The sequence below is a fragment of the Engystomops pustulosus genome, chromosome 4 (assembly GCF_040894005.1).
Source record: "Engystomops pustulosus chromosome 4, aEngPut4.maternal, whole genome shotgun sequence".
Taxonomy (NCBI): domain Eukaryota; kingdom Metazoa; phylum Chordata; class Amphibia; order Anura; family Leptodactylidae; genus Engystomops; species Engystomops pustulosus.
In genome coordinates, this window is record NC_092414.1 from 176,982,611 (window position 1) to 177,000,485 (window position 17,875).

Genomic DNA, 17,875 nt, shown 5'->3' on the forward strand with positions numbered 1-17,875 from the left:
GATACAACAGCTCCAGGCTGCAGCCATCTTATAGCAGAACATGGCAGGTACTTGTCTCACATGTGTATTAGGAGGATGCAGCATGTCAGCAGATGCAGCACACACACTAGCCATGCTTTACTATACATTACACACAGACATGAGCAGGGGGAGGAGAGGGGAGGGGTAACAGGGGTGACCTCACTGCCTCTGACCATGTGACCAGCCTCATTTACATAATAAAGAATAGATGATTTTACAATGAATAATGTATGAAATAACTAGATAATGTCTGGGATGGGATCCGTGTGAGCTGCTCCAACAGGTAGTAGTGACAGGACAAGTGACACAGACCTGATGACAGGTGTCCTTTAAGTACATGTGGTCTCATGGAGATCTGGGACGGCTGATTTTTTGTTCCCTATAGTCACAACGTGACCATATTTATTACTTTTAGGTGTAATGTAGTAGCTCACCCTCATATATAGCACAACTTATAGCATTCAAATGTGAAAATGTCCCATTATGATTATCAAGGAAGAGGGAGCACTCTGCTCATGAATACATGGGACTCATGAGATTGTGTCTGATGTATTCGCATATTTTTTAAGTCACAAGGTATATAATGAGAGATGAACTGTCCCTGTATCATGTAGTGCCAACTATACATACTCCAGCGACTGATAACAAGTTAATAGTGTGACATTAGAACTAAGACAATTTGTTACACAATATTCCAGCCAGGTTAAAGTCTAGTTTTTCCTTTAGTACCATATTTGCTTAAAGGGAACCTGGTTACTATATTTTTATCCCACTAAAGTAGCAGCACCCTCAGGTAGGGGATGAAATGTCCTTTGTAGAATTCACTCTTCTACATGAAGTCTTACATTTACATATAAAAAAATCTCCTGCAAAATCTCCCCGTTGGTCACACACAAGCACAACACACACAGCTCTGCTACATCCATACACTCACACGCAGTCTGTTGTATCCATTTATTCACACACATAGCTCTGCTATACTTATTCACACACAGCCTGTTACATCCATACACTCATGCACAGCTCTGCTACACAGATTCACAACACGGCTTGTTACATCCGTTCATTCACAAACAGCTCTTCTACACCGTTACACACACACAGCTCTTCTACACCGTTACACACACACAGCTCTTCTACACCGTTACACACACACAGCTCTTCTACACCGTTACACACACACAGCTCTGCTACATCCTTTCTTTAACACACAGCTCTGCTATAGACAATTGAATCACTGTCTTCAGCTTATTTATGTATTTAACTGCCTGTATCTCTGGTTTTATAGATCGCAGACCTACTTTCCCCATGTGATCTGAAAGCTGATATTGTTATCTTTAATATGAAGAAATAAAAAGCATGTCTTCTAGAAAAGAAGATAGGCACATGTGAATGACACCACCCGTGAAGCCTCTAAACTTGACTCATCTGAGGCAAAAAGTGACTTTTCTTAAGCATTTTCACATGGCTTTGGAGGCTATAACAATAGTGACTGCAGCTAAAGAGTAATTAAACAGGAGGTCTGTACGCGGCCAGTGAAGGTCGTGAGACCCTGCTTGGAACGACGAGCTACCAGAACAAATAATAATAAAAAAAAAAAGATAATTATTCAACACTAATTAATTTCCCAGCAATTAAATGTAAATGTTACAGCTATTATGCAGCAGAGGAGAGTGACAAATCACTGTCCTTTCATTTCTTGGCTGGTTCTCTAATGAAGGGCGGCTTACAGTCCCCGGCTGGTCCTAGCGCTGCCTCCTGTGACACAGTGTAAGGGGAGAGACGTCGCACTGCGGGGGAAGAGGTTGCTAAAGTAACCAAACTCTGACTGTGCCGGCAGGCTTACAAAACATGGCCGACACATGACAGCACCCATCACATTCAATTAGCTCTGGTGCCGCAGTGTTATGCAATGCTAATCCGCATTAGTCTCCTGCACCTGGATGTGTCTGCGCGGGCACAGAGTGATGTGCACTTACCTCAGGGGAAGCGGTGAGGACACAGGTTGGCTCAGGATCAGGGTATCGTGCGGGGACAGCTATTCGAGGAGACAGCACATTGTGTTTGATCAGCAAAGCAAAAGAGCTTGGATTTACATGAGAAAGATACAAAGCACCAAGCACAACAGACATTTATTACTGGAATTATCATTGCAACATCGTGAAGAGCTACAGCAAAAACAAACCTGGGGAGATCTAACCTAGAAACCCTTCCATTTATCTTCCAGATATAATAAAATGCTGCCTCGGGACTCAATCACTGAGATGTTTGGGGACATCTACCATCAGATTGACTGATGGAAGACTAGTCCTAGTCACAAGCTCCTCCGGAATTCATCTCCTCGGAACTTCTTTTATTGTAATCCTGAACAACACAATTTTTCCCAAAAATATGCAAATTAGTCTGGGGTGCTCCGGAGCACCTTGGCTTATTCACTCCCCCTCTTTCATCCAGTCCCATCTGGTCCCCGACATCAGAACAAACCGGGACTGGACGAGTGAGGAAGAGTAAATAAATTAGAAGATGATGTGCTCTGATGACGTGATCCAGAATGCTTAAGACTAATTAGCATAATTTTGCATGACTATTTTATACAAATGTCTCCTTTAAGGATTTTGATAAAAGAAATTCCACGAAAAGTAATCCCGAAGGAGCTTATGTGTAGGACTAGTCTGCTGTCAATCTGATGGTAGATATTTTGTAAAGGGGTGCTCCCCAATAGCAAGAGGATCTGATTGTTGTTTTGTCTGACTGCTGGGGTTCTTACAGATCCCAACATTAGAGATCCCGAGCCCTCCAGTCTAGCAAGACACTGCATTTAATTGTATAGTGAAGTACAGGGTGCAGATATATTCTTTATTTTTGACTTAGGACCCGTGATCAGTCAGGGTTCTCTGCTGATCAGACACTTTTCTCTTGTGGCAGGTTCACACCTTGCTTGTAATAATACATAAGTATGGGATAAGTCTTGCTGTTCCTCCCCTATGAAAGCGGGAGGAGAAGGGAACACCGTCAGTGATTGGCTACTGTCAATGTTCATGGTTAATGTCATTGTCCTTACACGGACAGTCACATCACTGGGGACCTCCCAAAGTGCATACACAGCGGAGGTCGGGTGGTGGTTGCAATACTTTGCATCCGCCTTCCCCCACTGCCTCCAATAGCCTCTGCCGAGCATAGTCACTCAGCAGGAAGGAAAGATACAGCTCCACATACATTGTTCTTCTTATCTTCTAACTCTATGGATAGTACAATTATTTATCTATTGTTAGTAATAAATGAGTTCATATTTAATCATTTATCGACTACATTTATTTATTAAGCGATCATGTAAGGAGAGTCCATGGATTGTCTGTACATATTAGTCTTTTCGGTCTGACACATAAAAAGTGCCTGTGTCTTATCGTCCAAATGTAAGGAGATTTCAGCACTGCCAGACCCTCCTTACCGCTGTCCTGGAGATCGGCATTTCCCCCATTCCCCGAGAGAGAACAGAGCGTCTGCACTGCTCTACCTCTCCTGGCATGAATATTACAGCAGGACCTAGTGTAATGCATGTAGGAAACATGCCACTGATCACATGCTATGTATGTGAACGAACGCATGCAGCAGAGCCGAGTGTGAACGAACGCATGCAGCAGAGCCGAGTGTGAACGAACGCATGCAGCAGAGCCGAGTGTGAACGAACGCATGCAGCAGAGCCGAGTGTGAACGAACGCATGTAGCAGAGCCGAGTGTGAACGAACGCATGCAGCAGAGCCGAGTGTGAACGAACGCATGCAGCAGAGCCGAGTGTGAACGCATGCAGCAGAGCCGAGTGTGAACGAACGCATGCAGCAGAGCCGAGTGTGAACGAACGCATGCAGCAGAGCCGAGTGTGAACGAACGCATGCAGCAGAGCCGAGTGTGAACGAACGCATGCAGCAGAGCCGAGTGTGAACGAACGCATGCAGCAGAGCCGAGTGTGAACGAACGCATGCAGCAGAGCCGAGTGTGAACGAACGCATGCAGCAGAGCCGAGTGTGAACGAACGCATGCAGCAGAGCCGAGTGTGAACGCATGCAGCAGAGCAGAGTGTGAACGAACGCATGCAGCAGAGCCGAGTGTGAACGAACGCATGCAGCAGAGCCGAGTGGGAACGAACGCATGCAGCAGAGCCGAGTGGGAACGAACGCATGCAGCAGAGCCGAGTGGGAACGAACGCATGCAGCAGAGCCGAGTGGGAACGAACGCATGCAGCAGAGCCGAGTGTGAACGAACGCATGCAGCAGAGCCGAGTGTGAACGAACGCATGCAGCAGAGCCGAGTGTGAACGCATGCAGCAGAGCAGAGTGTGAACGAACGCATGCAGCAGAGCCGAGTGTGAACGAACGCATGCAGCAGAGCCGAGTGTGAACGAACGCATGCAGCAGAGCCGAGTGTGAACGAACGCATGCAGCAGAGCCGAGTGTGAACGAACGCATGCAGCAGAGCCGAGTGTGAACGACCGCATGCAGCAGAGCCGAGTGTGAACGACCGCATGCAGCAGAGCCGAGTGTGAACATGCGACTGTGTCTGAGCAATAGGGAACTTTCAATTGATTTTAAATACACTTTTCCTTTTTGGATGACTAAATCTGGGGTCAGTCTTATAGTCCGAAAAAAATTCATTAGTTTTAGTCCATACAACAAAGTAGCTTTAGATTTACCTGTACTAATATTCGTGGTCTCTGCGGAGAAGGAAAAGGAACTTTATGCATGAAGTGACAGATGTGTCTGGACGAGAGAAAATAAAATAAAATCCATTACATTCACATATAAAACAGAAAACATTTACTTCTGCTGAATGAAGAACGGGCAGTAACAATCATGTACTGTACTGAAAGTGGATACGGCAGCGTGTACAGTAAGTCATGGGTGACAGCGGGAGTCAGGCTGCTCAGTACAGCGTGTATTCATGTGAGCAGACAGAACACAATGGCTGTGAATTATTTACAGCCTCCAGTAAGGATAACTTACTTCTCTATTGGGAGCACGTGAGGTCCGGAGATGGAATAGCGATAAAGGAAAGTGAGAAATTTCTTGAACGCATCAAAGAAAGGCCAGTGAGACAGGAGGCAGATGCACTTGCTGACATGGATGCTCTTAGATGTATCCAGCTTTCCCTCTGTCCGGTTTGTAGGTCCTAATTGTACTTTCTGTTTCTCCGTCAGCTGCTCGTGACCATATGGCTCGTAGAACTGTATGGCCGCTCCGTACACCTGCAAAAAATGCAATCTGTGAAAATCACCCAGAGAAAAGAACAAGACAAAGTAATAGGAACAAAGAGAACTTTTCCTATGCTGCAATTTGGATGATCACTCTACTGAACTGAAGTTATAGCAATGGACATTTAACTTATGTTGCCTATGGGAAGACCTATAGGGCATGAATTCAGCCTTTCCACTTGAATAAGCTTAAAGCTTAAGGCGGGAATCTGCCTTAAAGGGGTTTTCCCATGAAGCAAGTTTGCCCATTTCCACAGGATAGGGTCTAACTTGCTGATCGGTGGGGTTCTCAGTCATGGGACTCTCACAGATCACCAGAACAGGGGTCTCATGTACACCCGTTGAACCCTGTGATGACCGGAGCATGGGTGGACAGCCCCTTTCATCTCTATAGAGCTTACAGAGATTGCTTGGCAATCTCAGTCAGCTTCATAGAGACGAACAGGGCAACCGGGGCATGTGTGACCGGCTGCTCCACTCATCTTGGGGTTTGACGGGCATACACCTGTTCCTGTGATCTGTGGGGGTCTCAGTGATGAGACTCCCACCGATAAGCAAGTTAGGCCCTATCCTAAGGATAGGGCCTGTAGATAGGGCCTTACTTGCTTCACGGGAAAACCCCTCTAAAATAAGAAAGTTCCCATGTATTATTTATCGAGATCAATGACCTGGTTTGACACTGCCTGCAGTAGAACAAGATCCGCGTTCACCACAGCGTTTGAATTGCATTGCAAAACGGGATTCATAGGCAGCGAGGAGGAGCTGGATCTAATCGCATACGTGTTCACACTAAAATGCTTGCAACTGGGAACAAGGACCACGTTTTTCCAATGTTGACATGCAAAATGTAAGGACCCATCACAGGCCCCATATAGTCATGTGCATTGGGCCTTATTGACTGTTCAATTGAATGAGTTGCAGTAATGCTTCCAGACCACTACATAGTGTATGGAGTAATCAGCTTCCAGCTCCAGACACGATGCTCATATTAGCCCATGTGTCTGACCTCCATCAATCTCCAATTAATGACCTCCACAAGGCCGTAAATGACAATTAAAAACTCAGCTGTGTTAGGGATGTATAGTAGCTAATAATCTCCATTATTCTTATCTATATGTAGATACCTGTATATAAGCATAATGAGTACCAGTATATATAATACACACATACGGGCTGAATGTAATACCTCTGTTCATACCTTTTCAGCAGACGCCCCAGTTAATACAAAAGTAGAAAAGACTGGAAGCGGATAGTTACTGTTGGACGGCCAGGATTCTATGGTCGCCCCCATGGGCAGGCAGAAGAGAGGCACAGACTCTGGCAATGGAAACGACTCGTAATCCTCTTCTGGATATCTGCATATCAAACCTGCACAAACAGAAACATGGTGAATACTGGAAACCAATACACTGATGGCAGGATGGACTGAACCATCTGTCAATGGGAATTTGTTGTTAGGAACTCATTTGATCATGTATAACTCACATCTCCTATGCAGATATTTCATGGTTATTATCCATCCAATTTTGGAAAACCCATGAGCTATGGGGTTTTCATAAGAGGCGACATGCCTCTAGTCACTCTGTACAACTAATGTAAGGAATTGGTTCTCATTGCGGAGATCCAGCTTACAGCAATACAACAAGGGAAATAGTCAAAATAATCCCAATTCTAAATGGAAAAAAAAATATTATGCTACAACATCAAAGTGAATGTCCAACCCATCAAACCCTCTTAAAACATGCCTGTCCTTGGGGGACAGTGGCGTCTGCAGAGCCTCTTGCCAATAGAGGAAGCTGGCTATAGGTGGCACTAGAAAGGTGTTGTAAGTAATAACAAGGTGAAAATCTGACTGTTGGGACCCTCACCGATCACTACAAGGATAAATCTACTCCATTTAATAGTATGGGAGTTTGAAAAATTGCAGAGCACAGCGCTCGGGTATCTCCAGCACTAACAATTACTGCCTAAATAAATGCCATAGCGCTGTGCTCTGCAAATTCTGACACTCCTATACTAGTGAACGGAGCGACAGGATGTATACCCGTGTTCTCTGGATTGTTGCAAGTCCCGTTCTCCTGATAGGTGGTTGTTCCAGCAGTCAGGCCATCACCAATCACCTGGTTATTTCATACCCTGGTTAAAGGAGATAACTTACTAGCTTGGTACAAGGAGAAAAGGCAATGCTGCATCCCCTCTAAGGCATCCAAAAGCCTCCTAAAAAGCTTTACAACAACCTACTTTAGTATATGCAAAGCTAGAAGAAAAATACCCAATGGTATAGATTGGCTTCCTCTGAGTAATGTATAATATATATATATATCTTCCCGAAAGAATAAAAACTCCCATATAATCTTGTATTATTTGAGATAAGTTATAAAATTACACTATAGTATTTCCCAGGCAATCACAGCTAATAAGAGGAGCGTTCACCTCAGCCCGGGCCTGATTACCCTCATTACTGTAACAATGGGGAATTAGCTCAGGATAGTAACAAGCCTTCCACACCTACTTAGCTAACACTCTAATTGCTGCTTTAAGCCTGAAAAAATTCATTTATGATTAGCATTATCCAAATACTCTGCTGGCAAAGGCACAAAACCAAAATTAGTAAGGTACGGAATCACAGATACGATTCTCCCCAGACAGCGGGATTATACGGTAGGTCCCACAGCATGTTCAGACATACGGTAAGTTATTTATACATGGGAAGAAATAATCATTGTATTTTTATACATACATACATACTACTCATTTTTTCTGTATTCAGGGCAGTGGGGCATTACAAAGGAGGACGCAAGGAGTCATGTACACGACACTATACATGTCAGACTTACTGATCCTGGCAGCTCTGTGTGATCACCTATTGCACTGGTGGCGAACCTATGGCACGGGTGCCAGAGGTGGCACTCAGAGCCCTTTCTGTGGGCACTCAGGCCATTGTCACCAAACAGGACCAAATCTTCCTGCAGTCCCAAGCAACTTAAAAGATACTGCTCTCAGAGCTATTTTAAAGCGACATTTCATTGGCTGTTTGAACTGCGGGAAAAGTGAGGTCAGTGGACAGAACTGCATTATCTTTGGAGGTCCTCCTGCTGGACCCACCATTCTTCCTGGATAGAAGCTATAGTATAATGATGGTTTGAATTTGCCCACCTTCTTTCAACTCTACTGGTTGTTTTTAGGAGAGCCAATACAATTGAATGTTGGTAGCAGTAAGTTACTGCTTGAAATTCCATGTTGGCACTTCATGGTAAATACCGTATATACTAGAGTATAAGCCGACCCGAGTATAAGCCGAGGCCCCTAATTTTACCACCCAAAACTGGGAAAACCTATTGACTCGAGTATAAGCCGAGGGTGGAAAATGCATTGGTCACAGCCTCCCAGTATACAGCCTTCCAGCCCCCAGTAGTACATAGCCAGCCAGCCCCCTTGAAGTATACAGCCTGCCAGCCCCCTTGAAGTATACAGCCTCCAACCCCCTTGAAGTATACAGCCTCCAGCCCCCTTATGTATACAGCCGCCAGCCCCCTTATGTATACAGCCGCCAGCCCCCTTAAGTATACAGCCTCCAGCCCCCTTAAGTATACAGCCTCCAGCCCCCTTGAAGTATACAGCCTCCAGCCGCTGATGACGTCATCAGCGGCGACACCGTCGCGCGATATTGTGCGCCAGCCGGCAGATCGCGTGGACGCGTGTCTGCCGGCTGATACAACACAGAGAAGACCGGAGACCGAAGACCAGCTGCGGGGAAGGCAGAAGAGGAGCCGCTGAACATTGGGCCTCCAGAGGGTGAGTATGGAAGTTTTTTTGTGTTTTATTGACTCGTGTATAACGCGAGGGGAGGTTTTTCAGCACATTTTTTGTGCTGAAAAACTCGGCTTATACACAAGTATATACGGTAAGTGGATTTTGGTTGTAGTTTGGGCACTTGGTCTCTAAAAGGTTCACCATCACTGACCTATTGTTTGCAGTAAATGTTTTGGGAGACCAAGATCAGATGGTGAGATTTTAATAACCAGCTGATCCTCTGTGGGAAATCAGCCCCAAGCAGACCTTTTTTGCTCTCCCCATTCATGATCAACCAAGTGTGCATGTGACGACCTGGCATCCGTTTTTTTACGGATCCCCATAAATAGTCTATGTGTTATCCGTGAAAAACAGTATCGTCTAGGACTGTGATGGGCAACCTTTTGAGCTTGGTGTGTCAAAATTCGTCAAAAAACCGAGCATAACTCGGGTGGTGTGTCACGTTGACAAAAAAAAAAAACATAATTTTGTGATATTTATAGTTTAAATAACAAAATGTATAATTATTTAACTTCTTGGGTACTTTAACCCTAGGTTGTCTGATTCATCCTACCATTTACTGCCATACTACAGTATGGCAGTATATGGGGATTTTTCACATCATCTATTACTATGTGCAAATTGCACATTGTAATAGATTGGTTACAATCAGACACGTGTAGAAATGCTTAGTAACCTGCAAACTTTCAGTCATGAAAGTTCACAGGTTATAGTGAGTCGCAGGTGCCGCTGTCTGCATCTCCTTCATGAGGAGCAAAATAATCGCAATGTCTGGCGATTTGCAAGGCGTTCAAGGCGTTGCAATTATTTCAGGGCTTGTATGTGACAAAACTGACACACAAGCCCTGATAAATGTCTTCTATCATACAGTCACTGACCTTACTCACTGTATGATGAGAGTGGTCCCTGCTGAGGATATGCTCAGAGTAGAGGTGGCAGCTGCTGGGACATCACATGAGGCAGCAGCGATGTAGCATCTGTCTGTGCTGCCACCCTCCCCCAACCACAACTATCAGGAGCTACAGAGGAATTTCGTGGAGTTAATGGCCGGGTCACCTCTCCTGCTGAGCCCCGGGATGATAACTGTGCTGACTGGACACATGAGGCACAGCTCACACAGGGGGGAGGGGCTGGCCAGGGGGAAGAAGATGAGATGGTAGTGCTGGGAGCTCAGTGCCTGACAATCTCTCAGCCTCCCGGCTACTGCACCTGAGGATGAAACTCAACTCTCCGGCGGCCGTGTGTCACTGTAAATGGCTATGCATGTCAGCACTGACATGCATGTCATAGGTTTGCCATCACTGGTCTGGGACATGCTCTAACTATTAACACATTGGTTGTGCGGTCCATAAATAGAATGGTAAGAGCATTGATGCATTTAAAAATGTAGCATTTATTGCAGTTGCGTGCCCTCTGAGTGCCGCTGCCTTAAGAGATAAATATGTGTTATAGTTATATCAATGTTAGGTGAAAAAAAAAAGCGATCAAACATTAACAGGCTACTTACACCATTTATTAAAAAGACACTTTGACCACCTCACACATGTAGGGGTGCAACACAGATTTAGAGACATTTAGAATTTTCTTTCCAGCCCCCATGGGCGAGAGATCAGTCCTGGGATCAGACCATTGTAATCCTCTCCAGGAGATGCTGCAGCAGGGGAGGGGGCGTGTGTTAAGCTAATCTTCTCTGACAATGTTTAATCAGTGACCGTGTCAGAGAAGCTGCTGTGCATGTGCACAGTGTGATCTCTCCATGCTCATCTTGTGACGCTGGCTGGTAAAGCTGGGTGCTCCAGCCTGTGCTTTGTGCTCCAGATAGGACTGTGTCACTAGATAGAGACACCTGCTGACAGGAGCTGGGAGCACCCTGAAGAAGAGCATGAGATAGACACTAACATCAAGGGACTAAAGAGCTACAGTATAGAAATTGTAATTTAACAAGCATATTATGTACAGCAATCATTGCTGGAGCAGGTACCTAGGCCACAAACATGTTATGAAGCAGTAGCCCACTCATTGCCTATCTAGCTATTGACAATGTCTGCTGCTGATTGGACAGTGTCAGAAAAGATTAGCATCGCACACGCCCCTCCTCTGCTCCAATGCCTCCTCTCTGACAGAAGAGAGGATTACAGCATTCAGATACCAGGACTGATATCTCAGCAACCATGGTAGTTGTAAAGACGGGTTGTGCATCACATGTGTTTGGTGGTGGAAGGTCCTCTTTAAATATATCAGAATATGAAAAAGACATAAAACAGATGACTACTTACCTGCTTTATAAGATACCGCGTTGGCTTTCACCACAGACTTTTTATAACACAGGTACACTGCTGAGCCCCACTGCAACAGAGAAGATCACACTAAATCATATTAGAAAAATCCTTCCAGCGCATTCTCCTGCACTATAAATAGCGCCCCTCATAAATAAGTCAGGCTCGGCCATTATTATTATATGGAGCAGGTTGTACAGGCGGCAGATGCTAAATCTCTACTGTTAAAGTGGGAAAGATCCAATCTGTAACTTTCCATTAAAAGTGTAATACGATGAGGAGTGATATAAAGCAGAGCTGGGTTATTACGCCAGCATTTCATTATACACACAACCTCAATATTTGGATAAATTGTGGACTTCTAATTTTACTATAGATTTTTAGTGTTTATATAAAGATCTATTTTTTGGGACCTTGAGAAATTTAACCCCATCCACGACATACTATAAGGTCTGCATTTCACTGATCAGAACCCAAACTTTCAGCTACTATCAATGGAGGTGGCTCCAATGTTTCTGTATCACAAATATTGTATCTGCTGATTTGCAATAAACGTGAGACTTTTTGCAAACCCAAATCTACTTTCGACTTTAGAAAAATAAAGCTGACTCTAGATTTGATCACACAAGTCCGAAAAGATTAAGGAAGTGTGACTTTGTGAAAATTTCAGAGCGAATCCACACCAGTCCTCTCCCGGTTTAGGAAAAAACACAAGAACAAGTTGTGCCGAATTTGTGACTTTTGTGCAACTAAAAAGTTATGAGGCTTTCCTTCTGTTATTCCCCTTCCAATTGATTTGATTATACACCTCCAGCCAGGGGGTAAGGGGCAGAGTACACATAACCTTGGGTTCTCATCTAGTGACTGCTAGATAAGGTCATGCCTGAAACTTTGCTAAGTTTGTTCTCTTTATTAGATATATTTGTGCACTTTTTAATTTAATAAATATTTCACGCTGCGAGAGCTTGGCACCCGTTATGACTGTACAAGAGGATTCAGTTGTGTTTACTATCTGAACATGTAGATACTCTTTGCTTTGTTTTCACATTGTTATATGCAGGATTCTGTACATATATTGCCCTGTTTCCCCGAAAATAGGACAGTGTCTTATATTAATTTTTGCTCCTAAAGAGGCATTAGGTCTTATTTTCAGGGGATGTCTTATTTTCCCATGAACAAGAATTTACATTTATCGTTGAACAAGAAATCAATTTCTCTAACATCCTTATAACTCTCCAAACTCTGAATTTCCTGCTGTATTTCTTGTGACTCCATTTCTATTGGAATCATTGGCCCCAATCTCTCATGTTTAGTAAAAGCACTTTCCATAAATGACCCTTCTTATCCTGGCGGCTGCTGGGATCACATTTGCAGCACAACAGCCGGTAATTTACTTCCATGAATTCTTCCCCATGTCACAACCTTCTGCAGCGTCTAAAAGATTTACGAATACTAATGTATGGTGTGGGGGGAGCTGCTGCAATGGCTGCCGCTAGGTCTTATTTTCAGGGGAGGCCTTATATTTCTAAGCCTGAACAAAATTGTACTAGGTCTTATTTTCGGGGATGTCTTATTTTAGGGGAAACAGGGTATTATGTGCGGTGTGATTGTCTTAATTTTCAATAAACAAAAAAATAAATAAATAAAGTTGCATAACCATGCATAGTGCATCCGTGGAGAAGGCCAGTGGCAGCCTTGCACGTCTCCTGGGATTACAAACAGGAGGAGGATGTCACCAAACTGCGGGCTGGTTAAGGATTGTGAGCAGTCGAGCGGAGGCGATGCAGAGAGTCAAACTGCCTCCACTTGGCCGCTCACAAATCTTGGGGCAACACGACTGTATGGCCGATCCCCCCACATCTCTTACAGGCAGCAATAAGACGGAAAAGTTATTTTTTATGAATGGTGGCTACAGTAATATACATAAAGGGATCACTGAAAAATAATTACAACACACAAATTGGTGTTGTTTTTGGTTTATGGTGGAGATCTGTGGTGAACGGTTCCTTTAATAAACTTTATTCCCCAAGTTTGCCATTATCCTTTGCTCTAATGGTAAACGATTTAGTTACATTTTAATAAAACCAAGGGAAATCCAGAAGATATTAAGAGGACTACTCCTTAAAGGAAACCTACTACTACGGATCTACCTATTAAGGCTACTCCACACCCCAGTAGCCTCTTTGATCTCTCTACCCTGATATCTTCAGTGCATAGCTACAAGGAGCTGCGCGCCCTCATCCGCGAAGCAGGAGTTCTGCGCATGCACAGGCTGCGCTAAAGATACCTGGGTAGGAGGATCAAAGAGGTAACTGGGGCATGGAGTAGCCGTGCCGTGTAATCTCAGCTCCTGCTACTCCACGCCCCAGTAGCCTCTTTAGAAAATTAGCATATTACCCTGATTAAAGATTAAAAAAGATAAAGGAGACTAAAGGATTAGCCTTAAAAAGGGATATCCTTACGTACATTAGACGCACCTACCACCACAATATCTACCTTAATAAGTAGATCCATAGTATTAGGTTTCCTTTAAATGTACGGCTGGAATCTTACCATGCTGCTATTCAGGTTCTTCTCCACCTTACAGAAGGTATGTGGCGGGGTCTCGCCTTTGCTGGGGATGATGATACAAATATCCGTGACGGCCAAGGTATTCTGGGTCATGTTTTCCGAGGCTCTTCGATAGGTGATGTAAGCTTTCTGCGAGGAGGTGCTACTGCTTATATTGGCAGGCCGACCGCACGGAGTAGTCTGGATGATGTGACAACCCTGTTTCAGCCTCTCTTTCCATTCATACAGGACCCTGAAAGAGAAATCTTAGGGTCAGATCTCTACCGCCTGGGCAGCCGATGGATGGCACTGCCAATCCCCTGATGCTATGTTAAAGATAGATGCTGGCATCATGCCCTCATTGTGGTTGGCAGGAAGCACCATCTCCCCAAGGTTACCCAGATGGTACAATCTCCTCTTCCAGGATTTTTTTCTTGTCAATTTTCTCACTACTGTGTGCAACTGATCACATTGTGAGTGCAATTATGGCTCTTGGAACACACAAAGAATGGCCGGACCATTATATAAGCTCTTATACCTCCTGTCTTCCCCCACATCCTCATAGACTGTAAGCTCTTGTGTCAGCCCCTCATCCTCATAGACTGTAAGCTTTTGTGTCCCCCCCTCATCCTCATAGACTGTAAGCTTTTGTGTCACCCCCTCATCCTCATAGACTGTAAGCTCTTGTGTCACCCCCTCATCCTCATAGACTGTAAGCTCTTGTGTCACCCCCTCATCCTCATAGACTGTAAGCTCTTGTGTCACCCCCTCATCCTCATAGACTGTAAGCTCTTGTGTCACCCCCTCATCCTCATAGAATGTAAGCTCTTGTGAGCAGGGCCCTCACTCCTATGTCTTATTTTATTTGTATTTGTCCCCTATGATTTATTCTACAGAATATGATGACAATATATAAATAAAGTTTATTATTATCATCCATGGACTCCCAACACACCCAACAGGTCTAAAGGGTGTTGTATTTTATATGACTGGGCTAAAATCATATACAATCCATGTCAGATCACCACCTAATTATAGTATAATGAGATATGAAGGGAGAAGTACAACTCCATTCTCCGTGTAATTGATTTTTACTGCGCTCAGCCACTATACAGAGAATGGCGCTATGCTTACATTAAATAAATCACTGGCAGCTGTTAGGAACATCTGAGAGATCAGGATGCTGGGTAGCGGACCCTGTCATTCTGATACAGATGTTCTAGCTTGGTCCTTAAAGGGGTTGTCTATTTTCAGTAGATAATAAATGTTTTCCTGGTCCCGTGGGCTCATACCGGTGCGCGGCTCGTTATATCCCTGGTGACGTGAGGTCACACAGGTGCATGCGTCATTATATCCCTGGTGGTGTGATGTCACACAGGTGCACGGGTTGTTATATCCCTGCTCATGTGATCTCACAAACGCGCACAGCTCGTTATATCCCTGGTCACGTGACGAGCTCTTATCCCAAGTGGATAGTTCGTTAAAGAGTTGTGTGATATTATGAGCAGTACACCAGTGATATACTGTGCTGTGCACCTGTGTAATATAACTAACCGCGCACCTGTGTGACATCATATGATCAGGGACCAGTTAATTATCTGGGAAGAATACAATGAAGCTTCCTGTTGTAAAACAGAACCAGAGATGTAGAAAAACTGTGAAGAATTGATACAAAAAAGTATGTTGGAAAATTATTTGCTAAAAGGGGACAATCCCTTCAATCTCAAAAACTAGGCTATACCTCTTTAAATATCTGGGTTTTCTTCTATTAAAATGCATGCATGCAAAACTGAGTTTTAGCAAATCTTATGGACATATGTAGCGAAGCTTTGATCAGTAGGGTCCAGATATTAAAGGAAATCTAACATCAGGATTATGGATTATAAACCAAGTACACTTACATGCTGGTGTGTGCCCCCTTTGTCAGGAACCGCTCTTCTTTAAGCTTTTTGGGCCTTTGTTTTTAATGAAAAAAGGCTTCAAAATGAGCCTAAGGGGCTCCATGCTGCATAGAAGTTAATGTAGCCTAAAGCCCCTCAGGCTCATTTGCATAGTTTTTAAAGCATATTTTCTTAAAAATCAAGTTCATAAAAACCAGCATGTTAACGGTATTTGGTTTATAATCCATGATCTTGATGGTAGATTTCCTTTAGATTGTTGTTCTGTACTGTGGCTGGTATTGGAGCTCAAGCTCACCTACCAAAAATTAGCCATTAATACCATAGTATCAAAATAATTCAATGATAAAGGGGGGCTAATTGTTAGACCTTCATGAAGACCCCCTGAAGCCAACCCAACACCTAGCTATCCTACAGAATAAACCTCTGACTCTGGCTTAGATATCGGGTACGTTATGGAATTTGCAGAGGACTGAGGGCAGAACACATATTACTGCATTTCAAGCAAACACATGTTCTGTATCAATAACACAAGACAATGGGGCAGATTTACAGACGTTCTCTGCGGTGGATTCGGGTCTTCCGGCGAGTCACTAAGGTAGTTCCTCCGACGTCCACCAGGTGGCGCTGCTGCGCTGAAGTTCCCCGAGGCCCGCACTGAAGTTCACCAGCCTATTCCTGGTGAAGGTAAGCGCGAGTCCCGCAACACTTTTTTTTTTTAAATGCGGCGGTTTTTCCGAATCCGTCAGGTTTTCGTTCGGCCACGGCCCCCGATTTCCGTTGCGTGCATGCCGGCGTCGATGCGCCAAAATCCGATTGCGTGCGCCAAAATCCCAGGGCAATACAGGGAAAAAATAAAAAAATAATCGACGCAAATCGGAAATATTCGGGTTACACGTCCGGAAAACGCAAAACGAAAACCTTAGTAAATAACCCCCATTGTCTCTGAGAAAGACACAATGACTAATGTGTTACTTCTCTTCCCAACCACATAAACCGGCCATACAATCTTGTTTGTAGTTTTAAGATTATCCTGACATTACGTGGACTCACCCCAGATCTGTTAGCGGTGGCTTGTCTCTTCCTCTCCTATAACACAAGTATATCTGAGGGCCTCGGATGCTCCCATTATTGAGGTCTGCTGACAGGCCAGTGGGAGTAGTGTCCATACATACATATCCCTGCGGCACCTCTTCCCCCAGGGATTTAATGATCACAGTAATATCTGTGATGGGTTCCTTTGGTTTGGCTATCCTATGGCAGGCATCATTAAAGTGGATTTCTTCCTCAAGTGGTTTTGATGAGTCTGTTAATCCCGCAACGACAAAGTAGTCGGCAACACGGGGACCTTTGTCTTCCATCATCTTCCGTGATGGGACTGGACAGCTGAAATAAAAGGAGAAAATAGTAAATGGTATGATCCGGTTTAATTGATATGAAAATTGCAAAAACTAACCTAACCATAAATATATAACATTACTGTATTTTTTGGACTATAAGGCGCACAAAAAATCCTTTGATTTTCTCAGAAATCAAAGGTGCGCCTTATAGTCCAGTGCGCCTTATATATGAACCTTACTTACAGACAACAGCCTCCTTGAACTGTGCACAGGTCTGCCACCTGCTGGTCATTCATCCTTATAATCAGGTGCGCCTTATATATGAACCTAGACGTTTTAGCAGGCATTTATTGATGGTGCGCCTTATAATTTGGTGAGCCTTATAGTCCAAAAAATACGGTAATTTCTCAGATTTATTATGTCTTAACTGTGAATTCTTCCAGTTTTCTAGAGATCAGGCTGAATAGTATGAGAAGGCAACTGGTGGCCACACAACGGTTATCCTATACATATACATAAGTTAGGCCCATGAATATTTGGGCAGAGACAACATTATTCTAATTTTAGTTCTGTACATTACCACAATTTGGGAAAAAACAATTCCAATGCAGTTTAGACTTTTAGCTTTAAGTCAGTAGGTTGAACAAAAGGACTGAATAAAATGTGAAAAACTAAAGCATTTAAAAAAAACCCAAAAACTATCCCTTAATTTCAAGGGCTCAAAAGTAACTG

The 17,875-nt window shown here is 43.9% G+C and overlaps 1 protein-coding gene across 5 annotated transcripts in view; it reads right to left on the reverse strand.

Annotated features, from left to right (window-relative positions):
* DENND4A (DENN domain containing 4A) overlaps positions 1 to 17,875 on the reverse strand; it is an 89,922-nt gene that overhangs the window by 30,758 nt on the left and 41,289 nt on the right. For all 5 annotated transcript variants that reach the window (XM_072148685.1, XM_072148684.1, XM_072148681.1 and 2 more), the window contains exons 2-8: positions 16,857 to 17,189; positions 13,909 to 14,158; positions 11,356 to 11,425; positions 6,465 to 6,634; positions 5,019 to 5,260; positions 4,709 to 4,775; positions 2,001 to 2,059 (exon numbers count right to left, since the gene is read on the reverse strand). In XM_072148685.1, coding sequence (XP_072004786.1) covers positions 2,001 to 2,059; positions 4,709 to 4,775; positions 5,019 to 5,260; positions 6,465 to 6,634; positions 11,356 to 11,425; positions 13,909 to 14,158; positions 16,857 to 17,189 — 1,191 coding nt within the window. The remainder of the gene's footprint in view (positions 1 to 2,000; positions 2,060 to 4,708; positions 4,776 to 5,018; positions 5,261 to 6,464; positions 6,635 to 11,355; positions 11,426 to 13,908; positions 14,159 to 16,856; positions 17,190 to 17,875) is intronic.